Source organism: Bos mutus, chromosome 22 (genome assembly GCF_027580195.1).
Source record: "Bos mutus isolate GX-2022 chromosome 22, NWIPB_WYAK_1.1, whole genome shotgun sequence".
NCBI lineage: Eukaryota > Metazoa > Chordata > Mammalia > Artiodactyla > Bovidae > Bos > Bos mutus.
In genome coordinates, this window is record NC_091638.1 from 59,566,990 (window position 1) to 59,592,201 (window position 25,212).

The 25,212-nt window shown below is 58.9% G+C and overlaps 1 protein-coding gene across 1 annotated transcript in view; it reads right to left on the reverse strand.

Annotated features, from left to right (window-relative positions):
• EEFSEC (eukaryotic elongation factor, selenocysteine-tRNA specific) overlaps positions 1-25,212 on the reverse strand; it is a 110,033-nt gene that overhangs the window by 35,893 nt on the left and 48,928 nt on the right. Inside the window, exons 3-4 of the mRNA XM_070358866.1 lie at positions 21,373-21,469; positions 20,401-20,565 (exon numbers count right to left, since the gene is read on the reverse strand). Coding sequence (XP_070214967.1) covers positions 20,401-20,565; positions 21,373-21,469 — 262 coding nt within the window. The remainder of the gene's footprint in view (positions 1-20,400; positions 20,566-21,372; positions 21,470-25,212) is intronic.

Genomic DNA, 25,212 nt, shown 5'->3' on the forward strand with positions numbered 1-25,212 from the left:
TGCAATAAAAACTCTAAATGCACAACCAAACGAACAGGAAGAAAAAAAAAAAAACGCAACTGGGAAACAAAGATTTCCTCATTAAACAACTCTCGGGTCAAAGCTGAAAACAGAAGTGGCAGCAGGATGTCTAGAAAGTAACGTGAAACCCAGAGAGGAATGCGACCGAAGCGGGGCTCAGAGGGCAGGCACAGCCGCAGATGCAGCAGCTGCCCGGCCCACGCGCCCAGCCGCCACGCAGGAAGCCCGAGGCGGCGAGGACCCACCCAGGCAGAGGGGCGCAGAACGAAGAGAAAAGCCACGGCGTTCATTCAGAAAAGGAGATGGCAGAGTTGACAGACAACGGTAAAAGCTGTTTCTTGAAAAGTGGTAAAGCACAAACACAACATATTAGGGAAAAAACAGGGGTGACGACATATAAAAAAATTAAGAGGCGTCACTTGCAAAACTCAATGCAAATAAATCTGAAGACATAACTGAAATAGAAAATTTTCTAGTAAACTCTTTTACCAAAATTGTCCCTGGAAGAGATGGAAATCAAGAAAACCAACAAAGAAGAAAAAAGTTTACAGTCATCAAAGTGCTAACACCCCAAAAGCACAAAGTTCAGATGGTTTCAGAGACCTTCAGCCTTCTAAGGAACATACAGCTTATTTAAACTGTTCAGGAAGAATAAAGAACGAAAGCTTTCAAATTCTTCCCGTGAAGCTGGTATTCTGGTGCTCAAAGCTGAACTGACCAAAGCTGACACCAGGCCTTGTGATCACGACTGTTAACACACGCACTGAGACGGCTGGAGTGGCAAATGCAGCTCGGTGGGACATTAAAATAGTAACGCGCTGCGGCTGAGCAGGGTGTGCCCGGGGCGGTAACACCGGAAAAACCACTCATGTAAAAGAGCGCACGAGCAGGTCAAAGGACAAGTCACCAGCCACTCAGAAAGATGCCAAAGCGGGTTTCCATGATATTTGATGTTAAAACTTAAAGAAATTAGAGGAAATGAATATCTGCTTCCTAGAGAAGGAAGGTACATGATACTAAAAGCTAGGGCTCCTCTGGATAAAAGATTAGGCACATTCTGATTACAATTATAGACAAAGGATGCCTGCACCTAGCACTGTTCTGGGACCACTGAGCAATGTGATGAGACCAAAGAAGGAGAGGGGCGTGCTGAGCGCTGAAAGCAAAGAATGGAATTGTCCCTGTTTGCAAAGGATACAATTATATACCCAGAAAACTCAAGGGAATCCACGGGAAAAATAATAAAAACTACAGAGAAGTCTGTTTCAGTAAAGTGGTGTGTTACTCATTAACATTAAAAAATCAACAGTCTTTCTGTACAAAGAGAAATTAAAAATTACAATGAAAGGAAAGATCCAATTGATAAGAGCAACCAAAAAGATGAAATGCTTGGGTAAAAACTGAAGAAATGTGCAGGATCTACTTGAAGAAAACTCAGAATCTCCAGGTGAATGGAAAGACGCGCAGTGCCATCAGACAGGAAGCCCAGAGACTATAAAGACACAAACTCTCTCTGAATTAGTCTGCTTTCAGCTCTATTTCAATTACACTATCAAAATTGCTTTTTGGTGATTGAAAACATGATATTAAAGTTCATCTGAAAAATAAGCGTGCAGTAACAGCTACAAGCATCCTGAGAAAGACAGGCGGAAACACGGGATTGGAGGAGGCAGAAACCAGTCTCAGCTGCTGAAGCCTATTCATACAGAGCTAAGAGAGAAGAGAAACAGTTTGGAGAACAGAGGATAAATCAGTGAAAAGCAACAAAGCTCAGAGAAGCATTTAAGCTGACGACCAAGGCGGTGCTTCAAATGGCTCTGGTGCCACCATGCTACTGCATGAAAGCAAAGTCAAAGAGTAACTGCAGACAAAAGAAAGAATGAAAAAACAACTTCAGAAGGAAGCGTGTACTTCGGAGGCCGTTCTGAGACGGGCAGAGCACACAGCAGAGTCCTGAGGGGCTGACACGTCAGACCACGTGTGCAAAGGACCAGAGACGCGTGAGAGGGAGGGGGGCCTGTGATGCACAGCGCCTGACATGGCTGATTTGCTCACGGTGGAGGGTTTACAGTCACTACTAGTTATCACTGTGAAAGAGACAGCTGAGACGGCAGAGACTGCCTGCAGGTAATTTACCAGCAGCAAAGCACGACGAGTGGCCAATCAACACACAGAGAGCTCGTCCGTAGGCTAGGGGAGGGGCAAGGAGAGCGTGGCTGCTGGGGACAGCGGTCCGGGGTCGGCGGGCTCACGGGGCCCGGCAGCAATGCTGCTTCACACCCCTCTGCTGCAGGCAGGAGAGGCGGTGAGCGTCAGAACCGTACACGCAAGATCACACCGCGAAGGGCTGACCGTGGCTACTCTCACACAAGCCCATTGGGACATCCGAAGCAGGCCGTCTATGCAGCATCAGCTGTAACTTTTAAGAGGACAACCGTCCATCAACAGGGGTAAGCAGCGGGTGGAGACGACGCAGGACCTTCACACGACACGCTCTATAGCAGGCAGCTAAAGGGAGACAGACGCCAACAAACACCTCCAAGGTTACAGCGATGAACAAAAAGCAAACACTTTCTGAGTGAATTAACAGAATTTACATATATATATATGTACGTGTGTGCGGATGCACACACACACATACAGAGTTGTGTGTATGCCAACATTGCCTGAAATTCTTTCTGAGAAAAATTTAGAAAAATCAGCAAGCCTGGCTGCGGTGGGCCTAGGGTGGGTGGGGGGACTCCCCCTCTTCAGCTGTAACCTTCGTGCTGTTCGAGGGCTGTGAGCAGGTACATGACTGATCTTACGGAAACGTCAAGGAGCATCTGAGAAATGAGAGACTGGACCGTTTTCTCTTTTTCTTTTCTGTGCAAGACCCTTTTTTCTTGTAAGCCACACTTTTTTTCCCGCAGTTATTTTAGGATGTTAATTTTTTTAGCCGCACGGCTGAAATCAGAACCCTGCATCGTAGGGCCACCGTCTCCCGCCGTCAGTGTCGCTGGGGTGGGCGAGCTGACAGCCCCCCACGTCCCTCTCCCTGCTTTGTGAACATGACCACTGGTATCACCCTGCTTTAGTCCAGGCCTGCGGCTACAGCTACGTGAACGCTATGCTGTAAGTGATAACAGGAGCTAAGCACAATTAAAATAGCATCTTCCTGCCACAGAAGGACCAGGGAGTCGTATCGGTCTGGGGACACCTTCCCGCCTGCCCCCGACCCCATCCCCCATTTGGAGCAGGATGATAAATGCCGTGCCAAGAAAGTTATCATTATGACCAATCCGCCAGGAAATGGAGGGAAATGATTTAATTTTGACAACTAAATGAGCTTTGACAAATGACTTAACTAACACTCTAACCAACTTGCCCTGATAATAATCTGGCAGTTTTTCCCCTTCGATGAGAAAATTCGTCTTCTTTACGTAGAAGTCAGAAGCCACCCGGGCCCAGGGTCAGCGGCCACTCCGCACAGCCCACCTGCCCTGGGCCCTGCCGGCCCTGAGACGACCCAGCCCCCGTACGTCACCCAGGGCCCTGGTCCCCCTGCCCCCAGCTCCTCTCCCTGCAGACTGAGGAGGCTCGAGGTCGGGGCGCAGGGGTGGTCGTCCAAAGCGGACTCTGGGCTTGGGCGACGAGGGGCGGGAGTGGGGAGAGTGGAGGCTGGCATCCGGCCCCGGCCCCTGCAGACGCCCGGCCCCGGCCCCTGCAGACGCCCGTCCCCGGCCCGGGCACACGGCCCCCAGGTCCTCGGCCGCTCCGGGTGGGCACAGCGCTGGTGACGGCGCGGCCCTGACGGGGCGCACCCCTAGCCGGGTCGCGCCTCCTTGGACGCTCCTGCAGCGCCCGACACGGAACAACATGATCACACAGTTCACCTCAGGGCCTCTGTGTCATCACCGCAGCCCCTCAAGACTCAGGTCGACACACACAGGGAGCGTGTGGCCTCTGTGTGGGGCTGACTCCCTGGGGCCACACACACGCCGCTCGGGACCTCACACCCTCTCCTGCCCCCGGGCCCCCACCCGCCCGGCTCCTGGACCCCCGTGGCCGCGAACACTCAGGAATCGGCAGGCAGCCGGGAGCTCCTGCACCAGGGTCTCCAGGGGAACGGGGACAGCCACCGGCTTTGAGCCCAGCACCTGTGAGAGAGGCCAGGAGACCAGGGTCAGCAGCTTCACATGCCGCATGTCTGCTTTGCTGGAGTTTTCAACGCTCCAACCAGGGGGAAGTCCCCAGGACTGAGGCTCGCGGTAGCCCCTCCCCACGCCTGATGAGGGCCCTGGGAAGTCGGGGGTGGGGAGGCAGGAAGCCCTGGGATCTGCAAGGAAAGGTCGCAAAGACTCCAGATCACCCGGGGTCTCGAGCTCTCTGTGCCCAGGGCTGCCGCTCCGCTGCAAGGTCGGCAGGCTCTCTGCCTCTTCACACGAGGGAAGCCCTAGAGACAGAGGTGGAGGCCCTGCAGACCCCAACTCCTGGGGAAGTTGTCAAATCTAACCGTAACCAAGGGACTGCGGAGGCCGGAGCGGAGACCCCCACCCCCACGGTGAGTCTCAGCGAGCCTCACGGGCCAGCCCACGTCTCCCTGACCTCCCTGCCCACCTGCTCACGACGGTGAGCGGGCAACGCTCCACCACACACTCTGGTCTCCCAGGAGCTCCGCCCAGCCTTGGGAGCCCGGGTCAAGGCCCTCCCTGGTACGCAGAGCAGGAGGCCAGCCGGGCGGCTGCAGAGGCCATGGGTCCTTGCCGCCCAGGGCCCTAAGGCAATGCATTCCTGCAGGGTGGCCTGGGCCTCTGGTGGTCGCTGCAAGAGGCTGCCGCAGGGCAGGTGCGGTAAGGAGGGGGTGGCCTCATGAGTGCCCGGGCCTCGGTGCACACGTGCGGGCCTTGGGGGCCAGGCCGTGAGAGGAGACGCGGTGGGCTCCGGGGAGCCCCATGGTGGTGGCCCAGGGCGGTCAGTTCAGACTCTGCCCTGGCCTCTGCTGCGTCGCCTCCCACCAGGGAGGCCGGGAGGCTGGACCCTGTGGGCTATGTCCCCAGGTCCTGTCTATAGGTCCCGGGGTGGGCTTGGGGCGCCCCCAGCAGAGTGACGAGGGAAGCGCTGGCCTGGGAGGGGGCAGCCCCTCTAGCTCTGCCAGGACCCTGCCCCCCGAGGCCCAGGCTAAGTCAGCCCTAGGGACTGGGCCAGCCCACCCCCACTTTCCGTCCTCCCCCTGAGAGATGTGTGCAGGGGCTGGGGCCCACGCTGGACACACTGCTGTGCGCCCGTTCTCCCCCCACCGGGTCCCACACGTCCTGTGGGCTCTGAGGGCAGGAGGACTGCTGGGCTGAGGAGGGGGTAGAGTTTCCTGGTGTCCACCACCCCCGGGACCCCCGCATTGATGGCGGTGGCTCTGCTGCGTCGTGGGGCGTCTGGTTAGTGCTGTGACCTGGGAGGAATCAGCCTGGAGCCACGCAACCCCTTCAAGTGTGGGCCCTTCCTTGTCCCCCACCCCAACCCTAGCCCCAAGGAAAAGCCAAGAAAGTCTGAAAAGAGCAGTGACTGTAGGAAGGCCACGCTGTGCAGTTGGGGATTGTTGACTTTGTAAACAAACCAATGGCAATAAATTATGCTGAACTTTTAATAAGACGCACATCATATTGGGCCTGTATTTTTGCCAAAAGAGAAAAAACGACGGGGGAAGTAGAGAGAGAGAGAGAAAAATGCCTTGAAGTAAAGATCACAAAAGGGTTTCCTGTTATGAGATGCGGATGCATTTCCTTGACCAGAAACAGACTGATCAAAATGCCAAATCAGAAATTACGAAAACTACAAACAGGTGACAGGCTTGAACTCGCTTCCTCTGCTGCCCGGCCCCGAGGGCAGCCTGGGGGTCAGCGCGGCTCGGGGAGTGGACACGGCCTGCGTCCGCGGCACCAAGGGCCAGCGCTGGGCAGGACACACCTCGGGGTGCCCGGACCCCGAGGAGCGGCTCCTGGAACCGGCCCCCTTTGCTTCACTCCAGTCTGGACGCCCGAATGAAACACCCCTTGACCAGGCACGTCCCATGTGGGGTCACGGGCGCACACTCCACGGTCACACGATGCCCCCGCCCGCCCAGCCCACGGGACGTGCCCGCTGGGGGCACAGCGCAGGCCTGAAGCGCACACAAGAGGCACTCGGTCAGCATGGCAACCGCACCTAATGGGGGGGCCGTCTGTGTCTCTGCTCTGCAACGGTGACCACGCAGATGGAAGGCCACGCGTTGAGCGCAGCCTCGGCCGCTCCCTGCTCCCGCGTGTCCGCACACGCTGCTGTCCGGGAAGCCCTTCCCTCCTCCACTGGGTGACGCCGGAGTGGCCGCTGGTCTTTAAGGGACGATCCTCAAGCCCCCGGGGTCCCTCCCAGGACAGACCTGAGCTTCAGAGCAGGGTCAGGTCATGCTCGGGTCTGGGTGCGGCTAAGGCCACACCCACTCCGTGCAGAGGAGAGAGCTGACCCGCCATCAGCTTGAGTCCAGGGTGCACACGTGACGGAGCTGACTCGCTTTTCCCTCTACACTCCCCTGATGAGGACGAACTTTCGGGAAGACGTGGCTCTCCCCGCCAGCCCTTCAGATGCCAGGTCCTGGTGGGTCAGCCCTGGGGCACAGCACGGGCTCTGGGGGGGAGGACACCCAGCGGGCACCTGGCTGAGGCCCCCAGCCCGGCCCCGGGGGCTCTCCACCTGAGCACGCCCGGGGTCACTGGCACAGCCCGCCCACGGGGGCCTGGGTCTGGGCAGGGTGCAGCCGTGGGCATGGAGCAGCCTTCTCTTATTTCTTGCTACTTTGAGGCAGGAAAAAAACTAAGCAAAAAAGGTAGGAAAGGGCCATATGTGTTTCCAAGAAACATGACTGTTTACAGAGAAAGTTCTAAGGATTCCACAAAACAGGCACTGGATTCGGCGAGTTGACTTTAGCAAGATTGCAGGACACACGATCAACATACAGAAACCAATTTTATTTCTTCCCTCTAACAGCAAACAAAATTTTAAAGCACTGTTTAAACAGTGTCAGATAAAAGACTCGGTGATAGGTTTACTAAAACTCTGCAAGACTTTGCACTGAACACAACCAGACATTGCTGAGAGAAAGTAAAGGCCTGAAGCAACGGAGAGGCACGCCATGTTCACGGACTGGAACAGTCGCCATTCATGAAACGCCAAGTGTCCCCACAGTGTTCTATGGAGTCCATACAGATGACAGTCAAGATTCCAGTATATATTTTTTTTAAAAAATAAAGTTGATTTGAAATTTTACATGGATGCAAAGAACCTAGAAAGGCCAAAAAAAAGAAAAAAATCTAAAAAGACCAAAAAGACTCACTGATTTCAAAATTCACGACCTGACTTCAAAATTCACAGTTCAGTTCAGTCGCTCAGTCGTGTCCGACTCTTTGTGATCCCATGAACTGCAGCTCGCCAGGCCTCCCTGTCCATCAGCAACCTCCAGAGTCCACCCAAACTCACGTCCATCGAGTCGGTGATGCCATCCAGCCATCTCATCCTCTGTCATCCCCTTCTCCTCCTGCCCCCAATCCCTCCCAGCATCAGGGTCTTTTCCAATGAGTCAACTCTTTGCATGAGGTGGCCAAAGTACTGGAGTTTCAGCTTCAACATCAGTCCTTCCAATGAACACCCAGGACTGATCTCCCTTAGGATGGACTGGTTGGATCTCCTTGCAGTCCAAGGGACTCTCAAGAGTCTTCTCCAACCTTTTCTTCCAAGGAGTAAGTGTCTTTTAATTTCATGGCTGCAATCACTATCTGCAGTGATTTTGGAGCCCCCTAAAATAAAGTCTGACACTGTTTCCACTGTTTCCCCATCTATTTCCCATGAAGTGATGGGACCAGATGCCATGATCTTAGTTTTATGAATATTGAGCTTTAAGCCAACTTTTTCACTCTACTCTTTCACTTTCATCAAGAGACTTTTTAGTTCCTCTTCACTTTCTGCCATAAGGGTGGTGTCATCTGCATATCTGAGGTTATTGATATTTCTCCCAGCAATCTTGATTCCAGCTTGTGTTTCTTCCAGCCCAGCGTTTCTCATGATGTACTCTGCATATAAGTTAAATAAGCAGCGTGACAATATACAGCCTTGACGTACTCCTTTTCCTATTTGGAACCAGTCTGTTGTTCCATGTCCAGTTCTAACTGTTGCTTCCTGACCTGCATTTAGGTTTCTCAAGAGGCAGGTCAGGTGGTCTGGTATTCCCATCTCTTTAAGAATTTTCTACAGTCTATTGTGATCCACACAGGCAAAGGCTTTGGCATAGTCAATAAAGCAGAAATAGATGTTTTTCTGGAGCTCTCTTGATTTTTGCATGATCCAGCAGATGTTGGCAATTTGATCTCTGGTTCCTCTGCCTTTTCTAAAACCAGCTTGAACATCATGAAGTTCATGGTTCATGTATTGCTGAAGCCTGGCTTGGAGAATTCTGAGCATTACTTTACTAGCGTGTGAGATGAGTGTAGTTGTGTGGTAGTTTGAGCATTCTTTGGCATTGCCTTTCTTTGGGATTGGAATGAAAAGCTACAGTGATCAAGGCAGACTGGGATTAGAACAAGAGTAGAAGATGGACAGTACAGAACAGGCGCTACACACAGACCGGACACAGTAGCTAATGTTTCTCTACAAAGATCCCACTGAGATTCAATGGGAAAAGCAAATCTTTTCAATAAATGGTAATGAAAAAGAAATATGAAAAAATAATAAACTTCAATTCCTTCTTCATTTCATATAAGGGAATTAATCTGGGATGGGACATAGAACAGAACATGGAATATACAGCTAAAACTATAGAGCTTCCAGGAGAAAAACAGAATATATTCCTAACTGTGGGGTGAGCACACGCAAAGATTTCTTAGAGACAAAAAAAAAAAAAGACAAGCTATGTATTTGAAAATCGATGAACTGCAGTTCTCAAAATTAAAAGCCTTCAAAAGGCATCATCAAGAAAATGAAAAGGCAAGCTAGTGCCTGAGAGGAATCACCTCAACACACGTTATCTGACAAAGGACACATGTCTCAATAAACAAGAACCTCAGACCCACAGAAAGATGAACAACCCGGTACAGAGGCGCGTGAAGGGCTAAGCAGTCATTCCAGAAGAACCGACCCGCTGACACGCATGCAGGACAGCGTCCCGCTTACTCCCTCTCGGGGGCTCCGTGGCCATGGGCGGGGCAGAGGTGGCTGTGGGGCAGCCCGCGGCGCAGGGGGCAGGGGGCGAGCACAGGCCACGGGCACGCGCGGGCGGCTCTGCACTATCACCTCGCGCTGGGACGAAAGAAGGGAGCGCTGGGTCCTCAGTGAGCCTTAGGAGACAGAGCTTCCGTGGGAAAAAACCAAGGCACAAAACAACGTGTGTATCAAGGTGTCACAATCTGAAGAAAGAGCAGGGGAAGGGCTTGGGAGCGCAAACGCCCCTGGAAAGAAACCGCACGCGGTGCAAGTGAGGGACACGCGCGGCTCACCTTAGTGGAGCCTGGATTCTTCCATCAGGAGGAAGCCGTCACCTGCTTCTCTAACAGTTAGAAACTAAGGTAACGACAGACTGGAGGGGGTGTTTCGCCACCTGATCTGCCAAGCTAGCTCTCAGAGCTCACACCATCTGCAAGAACGGCGACCGTCCTGCAGCCAGGGATGGGGGCTCAGGGCCAGTGGGTGCCCATGGACTGAAACAGCACCCGGGGCCTGGGCTCACAGTCTAGCAACAGGAGCTCAGCAGACAGGGAGGTGGACGGAGGGAGGGCGGTGGGGCTGGGCTGGCGGGTGGGTGCGGGAAGGGGCTCCACTGAGCTCACATCCGTCTGGATGCACCTGCGTGGCCGGGTGGAGACAGAGACGGACAGACACGTGTGTGTCTGTAATTACAGACGTGTGCGCACGGCTTGTGTGCACAGTCGGTCTCCCAGCTCAGGTGGGCGAGAGGCCCAGGCGCAGGGATGGCCCAGCCCCAGCCCCTGGCCTCTGCGTCCCGCGCTCCCCGGGGAAGCAGTGGGCTCCCTGTGGAAACGGCTGACCCCGGGGCTGGGCAGGGGGCCCGCAGCAGCCTGCGACCCCAAGGATGAAGAAAGGGCTCAGAAAGCACAGCATGGGGCTCGTCCGGCAGACACAGGAGCCTGACAAGCGGCTGAACAGCAGGTAAGGAGGTGCCACGCTACAGCCCAGCGTACGAGACATGACACACACTTAGCAAGCAAACAGTGGGAGCGACAGATCGCCCGTGAAAAAGAGTCCAGGCAGTTCACACACACACTTCTGCCAGGAGGGACACCTTCACGGCCCTTCTTGCCCCCACCCAGCTCAGGGAGCTTCCAGAGTGTGGGGGTGGAGACAGACCCTGGACAGACCCCTCTGGATGGGCAAGAGCCCCCGGAGGGCGACGCGAGCTGCAGGAACTCCAGGAAGAACAGAGTCCTGATGGAGCCGCACATGACGGGTGGGCCCAGGACGGACGCCACCCCCACCGCAAAGGCGCACCAGCGGAGGATGCAGGTGGAGCTGGAGCACAGGCGTGTGAGCGCCACCGGGGCCTGGGGCAGAGCACAGACGCAGCTGCTGAGGGCACACGTCTGCGTCGTTCCAGACAGAAAGCGCGCAGCCGGCTGAGCACACTCTCGGGCTCACAGATGTCACCCAGCTCCCTCTTCAACTCGACGAATGTAAAGGTGTTGGCTAAACTACGAGGAAGTACACAGAGGCACAGGTGAGGCGCCGAAGCTCGACACAGGCTTGGGAATGGTGTGAGAGGCGCCGGAGAAACGGGGCGGTGCCCACAGTGAGGGGGCAAGCGTGCAGAGGTGCCTCACTCACACATACACACAGCACGCCCCACGGTTCTGCAGAAAGCAAGGCCTCCTCTTTAAACTCCTCAAATGACCTCACTCTGCCCTTGGCTCCAGGGACCTGCCGTCCAGGAGGCCTCCGGACTCCACTGCTGCTCTGGATGTCGGAGCACCATGCTGTCTGCCCGGACGTCTCAGGCACCACGGCCCCCACACTGCGGGCACCTTCTCCCAGCCCCACCTGCCTGCATCCAGGGTGTCGCTTGCTGGGCACGGCCATCCTCTCTCCTGGCACCACCCTGGACCAAACTCCACCATCCCTTGCTGGGACCAGCCGGCTCGCCACACCCACTCTGGGCCCCGCAGTCTGACTTCTCCCCGCTCCTCCTCTGATAACACCTCTCAGTGTTCCCTTGCTCTTGGGGTTAAGGCAAATGGGAGGGTTACCCCCTCATGAGGCAACCCCAGGAGTGCCCAGAAGCCCACCTGGACCCTCTCACACCTGCCCTCTGCAAGCAGCCCCGTGGCCTGCACAGTGACCCCTTCCACTGGACAGGCTACCAGGGCTCCCTTCAGAGAAGCCAACAGCCCACACTTGTCAACGCCAACCCTGCGAAGTCCACGAGTTCAAGTAGATGAGCCGAGTCGTCACGTGCAGAGAAAGTCACACGCAGTGTTCTAGGAAGGACTGAGACGCTCAAGGAACGAGAGGAGCATAAGATACATTCTAGAAAGATCCCCAAACTCAGATAAAAACATAATTACGTTTGTGCTGTACAGTCAGCTGTGTAACTGCACAATCTCTCCATCTACATATCGAAAAGGACCAGCGCACAGCTTGTGCGTGTGGGAGAACATGTGGCCAAACACGTGCATCACACTGTCTGCACGCCCTCGAGCTGGCTGAGGGTGACCACAGAGGGGCCCAGGTGGGGCTGGAGGTCACCTCCACATCCTTTACAGAAGCTTCAAATTTTTACTGATGAGCATTTTTTTTTAATCTGAAGAAAACGTTAAGACGTGAGTCTCCCTGCTCCCATCTGGGGAGGAAGGAAGCGGTATCCAAACCCGCCGGCTGGACCTCCCTCCACTGGTCCCAGGCTGGGGGAGGATGCGGGTTCCTGCAGGCCGGGGGTTGGGGGTGGCCACATCACACGGCCATCATGTCGGGGACCCCAGCCCTGTCACTGGGTGACTGCAACCGTGCCCGGGTCCAGCCTCAGACGGCACCCCAGGCCTGGGGACCACGCAGCGTCACTGGAAATGAGGACTGAGCACAGCTCGAGGGGCTCCCGGGAGCCGGAGCTGGCCCAAGGCCACGCCACATGGAGTAGAGCGAAGTCCAGACACGGAGGGGCCCCGACAGCCTGAGGGGAGCAGACCCAGTGCCAGGTCAGGCCGCTCCTCCGCGCAGGACCCTGTCTCAGGTAAGCCCACCCCAGAGAGCCGAGCCCCCCACCGTCTGGGCACAGCGCCCCTCGGAGCAGACAGGGCTTTCTGAGCAGCCCCGAGTGCGCACAGTGGGTCCCGACGGCGGGAGACGTGTCTGCGGAGAAATTCGCCGCAGGCGCCGGGGCACGAAGCAGCTCACCTAGCCAGGAGCCCTGCTCGGGCCCAGAGCTCCACCACACTCCCCTGGCTGGGTCTCCGAGGTCAGCGCCCAGCTTCTCCCACCTACAGCCCTGCCACTGCTAGCTCCTGGACGACGGCACTCTCCCCGCCGCAGCTCCCAGACCCCCAGTGTGCCGTGTATGTTCTAGGGCCCTGAGGGGTGTGCACGGGGCCTGTGCGCGTGTGTGTGCATGCGCGCGTGCACGCGGCCGAGCGTGGCTCAGGCGTGTGTCTGCTTCCAATCGTGCTGGAACAATTCACCTGATAAACAAAAACAGATCCAAAATAACCTTTGGCAAGCGGCATGTTTTTAAAAGAAAGAGAAGGTCCGAACGAACTGGCAAGGGCGATGCTTAAGCAAACAGACATGGTCAAGCCAAACATCTAGGCTGTACTTCAAAAGCGCTCGCGGCTCCCGTGACCCGTGGCTGCGGCCGGGAGGGGGCTGGAGCGCGGGCGCGCCGGTCCTGACGTGGGCGCGCCTGGCCCGACGCGGGCACGCCTGACCCGACGCGGGCACACCGATCCTGACGCAGGTGCCCCTGGCCCGACGCGGGCACACCTGACCCGACGCGGGCACGCCGGTCCTCACGTGGGCAGGGCTGATCTGACGCAGGCACGCTGGGCCCCATGTGGGCGCGCCTGACCTGACGTGGGCACGCTGGTCCCAACGTGGGCACGTCTGACCCGACGCAGGCACGCCGGGCCAGACGCGGGCGCGCCTAACAGGACGCGGGCAGGCCAGCACTTCCAGCTGCTGGTGGCAGCGCTTCATCAGTCAGACCGTCTCCCTCAGCGGCCTCTGGGCGGCGGACAGTGAGGGTCAGCGGGCAGCACAGGACGCTGTGGGGGCGGCTCCCCCTCCGGGAGACGGTCAGGTTCACGAGGCGGGCCCTTTGGAAATCCGTTCGGGCCCGCAGGCCAAGTCAGACCCGGGCCGGGCTGCCAGCTCCGCTCGCACAGGAGGCGGCAGGACGCCCGGCACTGGGCCCAGCGCGCGCGGCCGCCTCCCTGGGGCCGCCCGCCTCCCCGAGCAGGGCCGGGCCGGGCCGCCCGCCCGTCCGCAGGTGAGGGCCCGGGGCTGAGGGAGAGGAGACGGACGCGCACGACAGAAGCCGCTCCGCCACGGAGTCTGGTTTTCCTTCCCTAAAAGCCACACGAGAAACACGAGTACCAGCTTGTTGGAAAGGTCTGAATGCCGAGCACCGCGACGAGAACACGGAAGCCTCTCCGCGCTCTGATTCCACCCTCCCCCCAAGACGGACCCACGACGCAGAGCCCTGGGCCGCGCGCGTCTCAGGTCTCTCCTGACCAGTTTACACGAACACGTGTACGCACACACGCTTTCCCACACGGCTGGAAGCACGCGTACATGCATGGGACTCCTTCACCCACAGAATGTGCTGAGGGCCCAGCGCAGACCGGCGGGCACCCATGCCCTCGCAGGCCTGGCGGTCCCAGCGTGGTCCCTCCACCCACACTGGCGTCACCCTGTCGGGGATGCTCACGCGTGGACACCCTGAGCTCCGTGGCTGCTGCCCTGGGAGGCAGGTGAATGGATGTGGTGGCCGGTCCTCCCAGGAAGCAAGGTCTACAGCCCCCATGGCAACCGGGGGACGCTGACCAGGCAGAGGGTCCCGGGCGCACACAGAGCTGTAACCTGGGACGCTGACCAGGCAGAGGGTCCCGGGCCCACACAGAGCTGTACCTGGGAATCAGGTCCCACCCCGCTCCGCCTCCTACCAGCCCCGAGATCCTGGGCAAGTCACCCCTCCCTGTAGACCGTGTGGCCACCTTATTCCTGAGCAAATGTCTCCCACATGCTCGCCCCGGTCAGTGCCCTGAAGGGTGCGTCCAGCAGTCGAGTGACCAGAGATGCCCCAGCACCCTGATGGGGCAGCGGGCTCCCATGATGGGCGGGTGGGGCCCAGGGCTGAGCGTGGTCCGACCGCAGCTCCTGAAGGGTTAAGCCGCCCTGCCGGGCCCTTCCTGCCGCGAGGACTGCATTAGGCGGGAGATGGGCCGCGTCTGGACCGCATTAGTGGAGCTCTGCTTGGCAGCGTTCCCTGGCGGGCGGCCTCCCCTCCCTGCCCGACCACTCGCCGCAGCTCAAAGCAAATACCAGGATCCACATATAAACCCGCGCACTCCCTCCTGTCTCTTAGCCCCGTCTCGAATAAAACAAGCTCTTAAACTCCTGACCTTCCGCCCAGTCACCCTGCTTGTTTCTGGCGGCGGCAGCGTCGCGGGGGCTGGGGGTAGGCTGCCCTCCCCGCAGCCGGACGCTTCGCAGACCGGCCCAGGCACGAGGCAGGCCGGGGCAGCTCCGCCCGAAGCCGGCCGGGGGCCTGTCACCCTGGAGAGTGTAAACAGCCCTGGGAGGACCCTCCCTCCTTGCCGAGGTGCCAGCGCGGGGCCTCTCAGACCTCACCTTGCAGAGCTGGACGGCTCCCACACCAGGGCCAGGAGGAGGGCTGGGTGCTTCCAGGCATCAGGAAGAAAACTTTAGGAGCACAGCTGTCTTTCCTCGCCAGAGGCCCCCAGGCTGCGCTGGACACGCCAACAGTGCATGAGTTCGTGCTTTCCCACACATCCAAGCCTCAGCCCCGAGCCTGCCCCTCCAACTGGATGCCCCCAAAGAGCCCAGACTTACTAAAATCCAGCGCATGCTCCCCTCCGCTTCTGCCCCCACCCCAGACTTCTGGCTCCCCCTCCACAATGGCCGCACCAGCCCACCTGCTCCTCAAGCCAGAGGCCTGGGAGCCGCGCTGGACGCGCCCGCCCCTGCACCAGGCCCCGTCAGTCCAGCCCCGGGCTTGGGAATGCCGCCTCCCACACCGCTCGGACGCCCACTGCGGGGCCGCCTGCTGGACCCAGGTGCCCCAACCTGCTGGGCCCTGTGGCCTGTCCCTGTGCACACACACGCACACGCTCTCCTCTGCGGCCTTTGGAACCTCCTGCACGTTACAGGCACCACCGTCTTCAACAGGCTGAAACTGCCGCACCCCCCAGGCCTGCTCCCACTACCTCCCTGCCCATCTGAGTCGTCCCATCTTCGAGCGTCAGCTAAAGTGCCCCTTCCGCAACTCAGGTCGCCACCTTCACTAAGCTGCCTCTCAGCAGGGCCACTGCAGGCGTATTCCCAGCTCAGCACCTGGCCCGCCCCCGCCACCCTCACGCGGGAACCTGTCACCTGCTCTCCGGGAATCTGCCCTGTCACGAGGACCACAGTTCCACCCCAGTGCAAGGGCAGAAGAGGAGAGGACGTGCGGGCAGGCGGGAGAGGAGAGGAGAGGGCACACGGGCAGGAGGAGAGGGCACGCGGGCAGGAGGAGAGGGCGTGTGGGTGGGAGAGGAGAGGAGAGGAGAGGGCACATGGGCAGGAGGAGAGGGTGCGTGGGCAGGAGAGGAGAGGGTGCGCGGGCGGGAGAGGAGAGGGCGCACGGGCAGGAGGAGAGGGTGCACAGGCAGGAGAGGAGAGGGCGTGCGTGTCGGCGGGAGAGGAGAGGGCGTGCGGGCGGGAGAGGAGAGCAGAAGAGAGGGCGCACGGGCAGGAGGAGAGGGTGCACAGGCAGGAGAGGAGAGGGCACGGGGGCGGGAGAGGGGAGGGCGAGCAGGCGGGTGAGGAGAGGGCAGGCGGGAGAGGAGAGGAGAGGGTGCGCAGGCAGGAGAGGAGAGGAGAGGGCACACAGGCAGGAGGAGAGGGTGCACGGGTGGGAGAGGAGAGGGCGCGCGAGCGGGAGAAGAGAGGAGGGGAGAGGGCACACGGGCAGGAGGAGAGGGCGTGTGGGCGGGAGAGGAGAGGGCATGCGGGCGGGAGAGGAGAGGAGAGGGCACACGGGCAGGAGGAGAGGGCGTGCGGGCGGGAGAGGAGAGGGGAGGGTGCACAGGCGGGAGAGGAGGGGGTGCGCGGGCGGGAGAGGAGAGCAGAGGAGAGGGCGCACGGGCAGGAGGAGAGGGTACGCGGGCAGGAGAGGGGAGGGCGAGCGGTTGGGAGAGGAGAGGGCGGGCGGGAGAGGAGAGGGTGTGCGGGCGGGAGAGGAGAGGAGAGAGGGCGCGCGGGCGGGAGGAGAGGGCGCACGAGCAGGCAGATGCAATAACCCATTGGACATGTCCTAAGCTACAGACCCACGCCCGAGTCCTCATACATGAGGGTCACTGACAGCAAGCAAGGGACCTAACTGTGGCTGGCACAGTCCCCCAAGGCTGGCTCGACTCTGATTTACCGCTGCCCAGAAGCATCTCATTTAAGTACTTTTGAAAAGACCCCCCCCCAAAAAAAAAAAAAAAAACCTACAATGGTTGGCATTTTTTTTAAAAATAAGAACAGGTTATACAATAAAGCGTTTGAGCAAAACTTCAAACAAAAGCAGGCAAGTGCCTTTACTTTAGGGAGACCTCTCACTTGCCGTTTCCCCAGAATTATTACAAGTTGAAGCCTGTGCATGATTAAAGCGATGTTTATGGTGTTTTTATTATTGTTTTATTTCTTGAAAGAATGATAAATATTCAGTGTAAGCGGTACACTGGCTCTACGCACACTCAGGAAACACTCTACTTTCCTTTAACGAGGAAAATAAAACCAAGAGGGTCACGGCAGCGGCCGAGAGGACAGCAGGCAGGAGGGACCACGGCCCAGGGGGCCGCGTCTCCCCGCAGGGCCGGCCCGGGCCGGCGGGGCTGGGCGAGGGGCCCTACCGGCCTGGCACCCTCCCAGACGAGCCTTCTGTACCAGGAAACAGCTGAGGAGGAGGTGGGCACCGAGGCAGAGGCTTCGGCCGGGGCTGCAGCCCCGGGCGCCTGGCTTACCATGAGCCCTGGGCCTGCTGGCTGGGGGGTGCCAGGACGCAGAACCACACTGGAGAGGCCGCAGCCCGCTCCGGTCCTGTCCCCGGGCCCGGGGAGCAGGGTCCACACGGCCCTCTGAGGTCGTCACCTGCATCAAAAGTCTACTAAGAAACCAGCTGCTTCTCTCTGGCTTTCTCCCGCTGCTTCGTTCACTGAATGGTTTCTGGAGCCTACTCTGCGCTGGGCCCTGGGTCGGGTGCTGAGAGCGCGGAGCTGGGCGGACGCAGTCTCTGCCCTCGAGGAGGTCCTTGCAGTGGGACCCATAGAAGAAACACACGTGGGGGCGCGTGGCCGGCTGCCTGGGGAACAGCCAGGAGCTTCCAGGAGAGACCCCTGCGGGCAGGGAGGGCACAGGTGAGGCCGGCCAGAGGCAGGGGTGGCAGAGGTAGTAGGGGAGGACCAAGTAGGACCTGCCTCACCCCAGGGATCAGCTTCCCAGCGGAGGCAAGGACAGGGGAGACGCCGCTGGGTCGTCTCAAATGGTGCCTCCTCTGTGGGGTTTGAATGAGAGGTGAGTCCACCTGCATGCAGACCCCATCTGGAGGAGTATGCTATCGAGATCTGAACTTCCTCTAAAGCCTTATCACTGAACAGGTTTCCACACCCCATGGGGACATCCGTTCCTCATCACACCAACGTGGCTCTCAGCAGACCCTCGGGCTCGGACATGCACCCCACTTCAGGGGCCTGCTAGACGTCCTGTCCCCACACAACCAGGAGAGGACCCACGTTCCCTGTGCATGGACCCACATGGATGCCCATGACAGCAGTGCCGAATGGCAAGGCAGCCTGCTGGCATGGGGTGCTCTCCACCATCCCCCTGGTCGTGGATGGGGGCCCTTGGGATCTGGGCTGTGACGGCAGTGGAGCAGAGGGCGGAGGGCCCTGCCTGTGGCCCGACCCGGGTCCCTGTTCCCTTCCTCACGGCCGGCACCTCCGACGGGTCCTATGACACAGCCCTGATGGTGGGTCGCCAGTGGACACGTCGCCAGTGGAGCCCCCAAGGCCACGCCTTACTGGAGGGCCCCCGGCTGAGCGTGGTAGGTCCCGGGAGCCTAAGGGGCAGGGCCTGGGGTGTCAGCCGTGTGGTCTCGGTTCTCCTTCACTCCCCCTCAGATAATGGGCCCAGCTGGGGGTGGACACGGCGGCAGGGCCAGGCCGGGGTCTGGCAGGCTGCAGGCAGCCAGGAGGGGATGTGGCTGTTTATCTGCAGGGGCTGGGCTGTGCCGCCTGGGGAGTTCAGGCGGTCAGAGGCGTCTGAGGCGGTTAGGGAAGTCTGATGGGGATATTGTGGCCTCAGGGCAGAGCCATCCAGTTCGGAGCCGACCCTGCAGGACCCCAGAACCCCGGGCACGTGATGCTGAGCGGGGGCTCCCAGGGACGCGGTCACAGTGCCCAGAGCCAGGCTTTGGCGCTAGCCAAGCGGCTTCAACTACTGTCTCCTGGGTCAAGGCCTTCCTCCCGGTCAGATGGGGTCACGGGGAGGAGTGGGAGAGCGGGGCTGGCCATCAGTGAGCACCGACCCACCTGCAGAGCCCCAAGGCTCGCATCTCCCACCAGCAGCCTGGACAGTGAGCCGTCTGAGATGCTACAGGAAGGGCCAGCCCGAGGCCCCAGCGGGCGGGAAGAGCTTCCTGACCTAAGGCCTGTCGTCTGAAATCCCCACTCACTCCTGGGACCACGGCGGGTCGCCCCAGGCTCGACCGTAGGAACAGTGGGAGCACGTCCTCTTGTGCTTCTGGAGGCACGCGGCCGAGGCCCAGGTGTCGGCTGGGCTGAGGCCCTGCGGCCTCCGATGGGACGCCCCCCATTCCTCCTGGCTGCGGGCGCCCCTGGGCTCGGGCTGCAGTGCCGCGGTCTCAGCCCCCAGCGTCACACGCCCCCTCCCTGAGAGTCCCTGTGTCGCTGGATGCTTGTCATCGGTGGAGAGCCCACCCTGCCCAGGGTGAGAGCCTCACATCTCTCCTGGAGGTTCTTGAGGGCACAGTGCTTGTTGGGGCACAAGCCACCCACGCCCGCCCACCCTCTGGCCCCAAATGCCACACCAGCTCGTGTGCAAAACGCTGTCACCCCTCCCAGTATCCGGATCCTCACCCCATTACAGCCTTAACTCTAACGAGCTCAAAACTCCCCTCTCAACACCAGCTCATGTCTTGCCATCTAAGCCCCCAAACCAGGTCTGAGTGGTCTGGGGTGCTTTGTTCCGGGCAAGACACCTCGCTGTGTGGACAAGCCATTGGCTCTCACACGCAGGCACATGGAGAATGTGGAAGCTCAGAGGTCATGGTCCCGGCAAGTCTGAAACCCAGCACAACAAATCCCAGGGGCCGCCCGGGCCTGCCCTGCAGATGAGCCTCTGGGCCCACAGAAGCCCCAAGGGCCGCATCCCTGGCCCCGGACCCAGCCGAGATGCGTTCTCGGACACGCCACTGCCCTCCCCTCGCCTTGTCTGAGGACTGGAGACCCTCCCTGGGCCCGGAACGCCAGGGGGCCTCGCAGGTTCTCACTAGCCCGTGTTCCCCATGGACAAGAGGACGGGCGGCCTACCCATGTTTCCTTTCCAGGAAACAAAGGCCCCCGAGAGGAGGGATCAGGGCCACTGGACACCGGGCCGGAAGGGACCAGGAGGAGGGGTGGCGGGGACCCCCCGCTGCCACCCCAGATCTCCATGGGGGACGCAGCGCCAGGGCTGACGCTAGGAACGCACCATCATCCCAGTGTCCCCAGACTCTCCTGCCCTGAGCAGCCGCGGTCTGATTGCGTTTAACGTGAAATCCCTGCGGTGAGGCACAAGGGACTCGGGAATGAGCGCCCACGCGTCCTTGTCACCCTGACTCGGGGGCTTGCAGAAAGCGGAGGGGCTCTGCCCGGCGCCTCACTCAGGGCCCGTGCTCCCAGGGGCCTCCCACCTTCACTGAGAACCCCTGCCCGCGAGGCTCCAGTCGGCAGCGCTGCTCTGAGCACCGAGGTGAGCCCTGGTTCCAGGCTGCGGGCGGGACGGACAGAGGGAAGACGGGGCAGCCCGGCCCGGCAGCGGGAGCACACGGGGGCTGGCCCCTCCCTACTGCTCCAGAGGGGCCCAGAGGACGTGGGGCGAGGCCAGACTGACCTTGAGGGCCGGGATCTCCACGCTGTCGCCGAGGCTGACGGAGCCCGAGAGGATGGTCCCCGTCATCACGGTGCCCTGGCCTTTGATGGAGAAGCAGTGGTCCACGGACATGAGGAACGGCCCCGAGGGGTCCCTCGTTGGGATGGAGATCTGGGACGTCAGGAGCTGGAAAGACAGGCTTGTGCCACACGCTGGTGGGCAGGGCGACACCTCCGCCCTCCTGGAGACCGCCTGACCCTTTCTACTTTGCCCCTCCCTGACTTCACTAGAGAAGACACTGTCAAGAGCTGTCTGGCACTGAACGGTCCAGAGTCCTGGTCTTGTGGTAACGACTCTTTTGGAAAAAGACCAGAGTGTGTGAGCAGGCCTGGCCCGGAGGCTTCTGACAGGGACACACGGACACGTCCGCAGCAGAAACCACCACCCCAGCTTCCCAGACCAGTGCGATCTGGAGCTGGTGACGAAAAAGTCACCAAAGCTTCACCCAGGAACAGGTTTGCTAAGTTAGCGAAGTCTGCCCTGCATAATCACAGAAACAGAGGCCGTGTGCGTGGCCACACCTGACCCAGGTCTGCAGACCCAGGGCAAGTGGGCCCCGGAGCCAACCCCGCCGGCCAACCTAGGTCTGCACCCCAGCTCCACCTCCTGCTCAGTGTGCGAGCCTGGGCAAGTCACTTAACCCCTCTGAGCCCCAGGCTCTTTTCTGCCAAAATGCGGATCAATACCTGAAGCCTCCCAAGGTTCGTTAATAATCGTGTGACTGCGAATGTTCACAATCACGTATGAGAAGAGCTCAGTGAGGCTCCCGGAACATGACAACCAACCTCCCCACCAGAAGCACTCTAACGGGATGCTGTCCCGGCCCTGCAGGGTGGGGGCCTGTGCTGCGGGTGGAGACCCCGGTTCTGCTCAGGTTTAACCCTGTGAGGAAGGGCAGGGAGGCGGAGCCCCGCGTGGATACAGCTGACGTACCTCGATGAGCTCCGGGATGCCCTGCGGAGCTTCCGTTTCGGGGGCGTCCGGTCCCCCAGGCTTGGCCGCAACAGGTATGACAGGTGCGCCGCGGAACCTGGAACAGAGACAGGCCCGCCGAGGTCACCGAGCATGTCCGGGGCCGCCGGAGGGCCAAGCGTGACGGAGGCCTCCGTGCCTGCCCTGCCGGAGGGACCGCGGGGTGGCCGGCCGTCACGCTCCCGCCCGGTGACCCCATGTGGAGGCCCGAAGGAGCAACTGGTGCTGAGCCACAGACGTTAGAGGGGCCCTGGGTTTAAGCTGCTTGCTGAGCCCTCCTGAGGAGGCGCAGTGAGGCCAGGCCCGGTCCCTGAGTAAAGACCCCCGGGGAAGACCACCGGACCCTGCCCAGCCTCCTGCAGGGACTCAGGACGTGCCGGGCGCCCGCAGGCCGCCCCACAGCCTCTGCCACCCGAGCCCGGCCACTTTAAGCAAAGATTCCCATGCAGTGGACGCTGACATCGTCCACTGGAAAACAAACACAAAACACAGAAGAGAGACAACACTCAGCGTGCACTCCCGTCACGTGCTGGGCTCATCACCATGGTCCGGTCTTCCAGCCTCAGTCTCCCCGTGCGTTGCCAAGGAGCTACTTTTTCATATTTTGGTTCTGTTAGTCACACAACTTCATATCCTTCTAGTTTATTTGCCAGTATATTAGAAAGACTTTTCTGTTGAAAAATAACAACAATAGGCTCATTTGACTAAGCCAAGAATACGACACGGACGCTCTCATTGAAACCCCAGAAAATGAGGACGAAAGTGTCACCATCTTACAGACGCGAAGGAACGGCTCAGAAGGCGAGTTAGTCTGCCCCGAACCCCACCATCAGTGGCAGCAGGCTGCAGGCGGCGCCTCCAGAGCTTGGGCTCGTGACCCGGGCCGCCTCTGCCCTTGAACAGTTGCATCACTGCGGGGCCCAGGATGCACACGCTGTCCCCAAGAGTGGGACTCATCCAGGACATTTCAGAGTCTTCACTGTTACAAACAACTCTGAGATAAGCATGCTGGCGGATGTGCCTTGATTTGGGCGCATTCACGAGGTGTATGTCAAAGACTCAACAAACCAAAAAACCAGCCGAGTGTGGAGTGAAGACTGTCAAAGAGGCTGCTCATAAAAGCACTGGAAACGCGATCAGAACCAGCCTTCTCAGAGCCCTGCAGATCGACAGAGACCCGAAGCCGCCCACAGAAGGTTCAGTCAGCAGAAACGGCCAGAGCTCAGCACGAGCTCCTCGGCAAGGGGACCACTGTGGCGCTGTGACCTGCCTCGTTCCCACGCGCCTTCCTCGCCCCTGCAGGAGCCTCAAGCTCTCGACTCTCGGTCAGAGTGGAAACCAGCAACCTGGCGGCCACTGCGAGCAGCAGCTTGTCTGTGCCCCTCAGAGCCCCTTCCCAGAGAAACGGTGTCATTTCTCCTATTTGGCGGCTCCTGGGGAAGCCAGCTCTCAGCCCGAAATGGGGCGCAGGTCCGGCTCTCAGCCCGAAGCGGGGCGTGGGCCCGGCTCTCAGCCCAAAGTGGGGCGCAGGCCCGGCTCTCAGCCCGAAGAGGGGCACAGGCCCGGCTCTCAGCCTGAAGCGGGATGCGGGCCTGTCTCACACACACCTCGGCCCGTGCTCTGCCAGCCCCAGGCCCAGGGCCGCAGAGCGGGGGAAGGCAGGCGCTGAGAATTCCAGTGATTAACCATAAAGCTTTCGGAAATTCAATTACTATTTATCCAAACCCTTTTGGGCAACGCACTGGAACAGAATGCAACGGCATGTTGGGCTGGTGTCTGGCCGTTTCCCAGGCTCCCGAGGACCTGGCCTGCTGGTCTGCTGAGCTCCCCGAGTGTCCTGGTTGCTGGCTCCCGGGGGACAGGTGGCCCCCTTGCCCAGTTCAGAGCTCGGCTGCTGTCTGGGCTCTAGGGACACAGGGGCGCTGGCCAGACATGGCAGCAAGAGCCCAGAGCACAGCCCCTCCGCCCAGCAGCGCGGGCTGGGGGTGGGGTGGAGAGGGCGCCTCCTCTTCGCAGGCGCCCCGCCCCCACCGCTGTGGCTCCTCACCGTGTGAGCCGGGCCCAGAGCTGCTGACTGCGCACAGGCTGGCCTTCGTCAGCGTGCAAGACCCGCCTCAGATCAGCTAAGAGCACCCACGGGAGTCTGTGTGTGTGTGTGAGATGCATGTAAAAGCCATGCCCAGCGGGCTCCGAGCTTTGGGTCTGGAACAGCAGAACACAAAGTAACGGCAGTAAGGCCACGAGCGACACTTATGATTCCTTACCGTGCTCACAAGTCAAGCCAGACACAAAGCCGGGGGTGACTGTGAGCAGCTGGCTGTGAGGGAAGCCCCAGCCGAGTGCACAGCAGGTGCTCCGCGCGTGACGGCTCGTCACGAAGCCCCTGGACGTCCGGACCCCACGTCCAAGGCTCCCTGACAATAAACACGCCGAGGCCAGGCCTATCAGCTCGCGCTCCACAGAGGAAGAAACACGGAGGCCAGGAGAGAAGGCCAGCGCTGGAGACCACGTCAGCTGCGAGTGGGCGTGCGGCACACGCCGTGCAGGGCGCCCCAGGCCGAGGGAAGGGGCGCTGCAAGCAGACAGCTTGGCTAGAACAGAAACAGGGGGGGACCAGAGCGGGTCTGGGAGAAAGAGTCCCCAGGATGCTGTCAGACGGCAACCTCCGTGGACAAACAAACAGAGCAGCCTAGAGCACCGCACAGCGTCGCTGTGATAACAGCCACCGCAGACTCGTGCGTGTGGGGGAGACAGGGCCTGCGGGAAGAGCGCTATGACGTGATGCGTTGGGAAGATACGGCTACATTGTTACTTTCTATTCTTATTTCTGTTAACACTGATAAATGCTTATGCAAGAGTAAATTTAAATGCTTTCAGAGATAAAGAAATCACAAAGAAAAATAATCAAAGAGCTTGACTACACAAAAATTAGAAACTTCTGCATGTAAAAAAATAAAATGGAAAGACAGCAAATGCTAAAGACTTACTTATAGGAAATGTGACAGGCAAAGGGTTAATTAATGACACCCTTATTGATATTAAACACTCCTGAAAATCAAAAAGTAAGCATTAAAATCGCAAGAGGCAAGCAGACAAAACATACAGGCATAAGTTAAACACAAAACTACAACATTTACATACATAAGGAAAGGTGCTCAGTCTTACCAGTAATTAAAGAATCACATATCATTATAACAAGAGTGAAGCAACATTCCATCTTAGAGTTTTCAAATCTATCTTTAAATTAGACACTAGAGTTCGCCTGTGAGAAATGTCAGCGCGCCCAGAGATGCGCAAAGGGCTCAGAAGGGCTCCTGCCCTGTGACCCGGTACTCTCTCAAAAGAAAAAAGAGAGCACAGCTGAATGCTGGTCAAAGATGTTCATCAGGGATTATTTATTTACAGGAAAGAAAACTTAAGCCGTTCCCAAGGGTCAGCAACAGAGTTACGGTCACACGAAGAACTGCTCTATAAAATGTTAAGTAACAAAAGCACAAGTCAGAAAGGTAAATACCTCAGGACCACAGCTGTGTGCTTCCAGGGGGAGAACCGAATTCAGCGAAGTTGCACAGTACGAAGTCAACACACAAAAATCACCTGTGCTTCTATATACTAGCCAAAACAATCTGAAGTGGAAACTAAGACAGCAATTCCATTTATAACAGCATCTAAAGGAATGAACTATTTAGGAATAAAGCTAACCAAGGACATGAAAGGCTTGTACACCAAAAACAACAACACTTGGATACGAGTGCTAAATAAAGAGAAAGACATTCGTGTCAACGAACTGGAAGACTTACT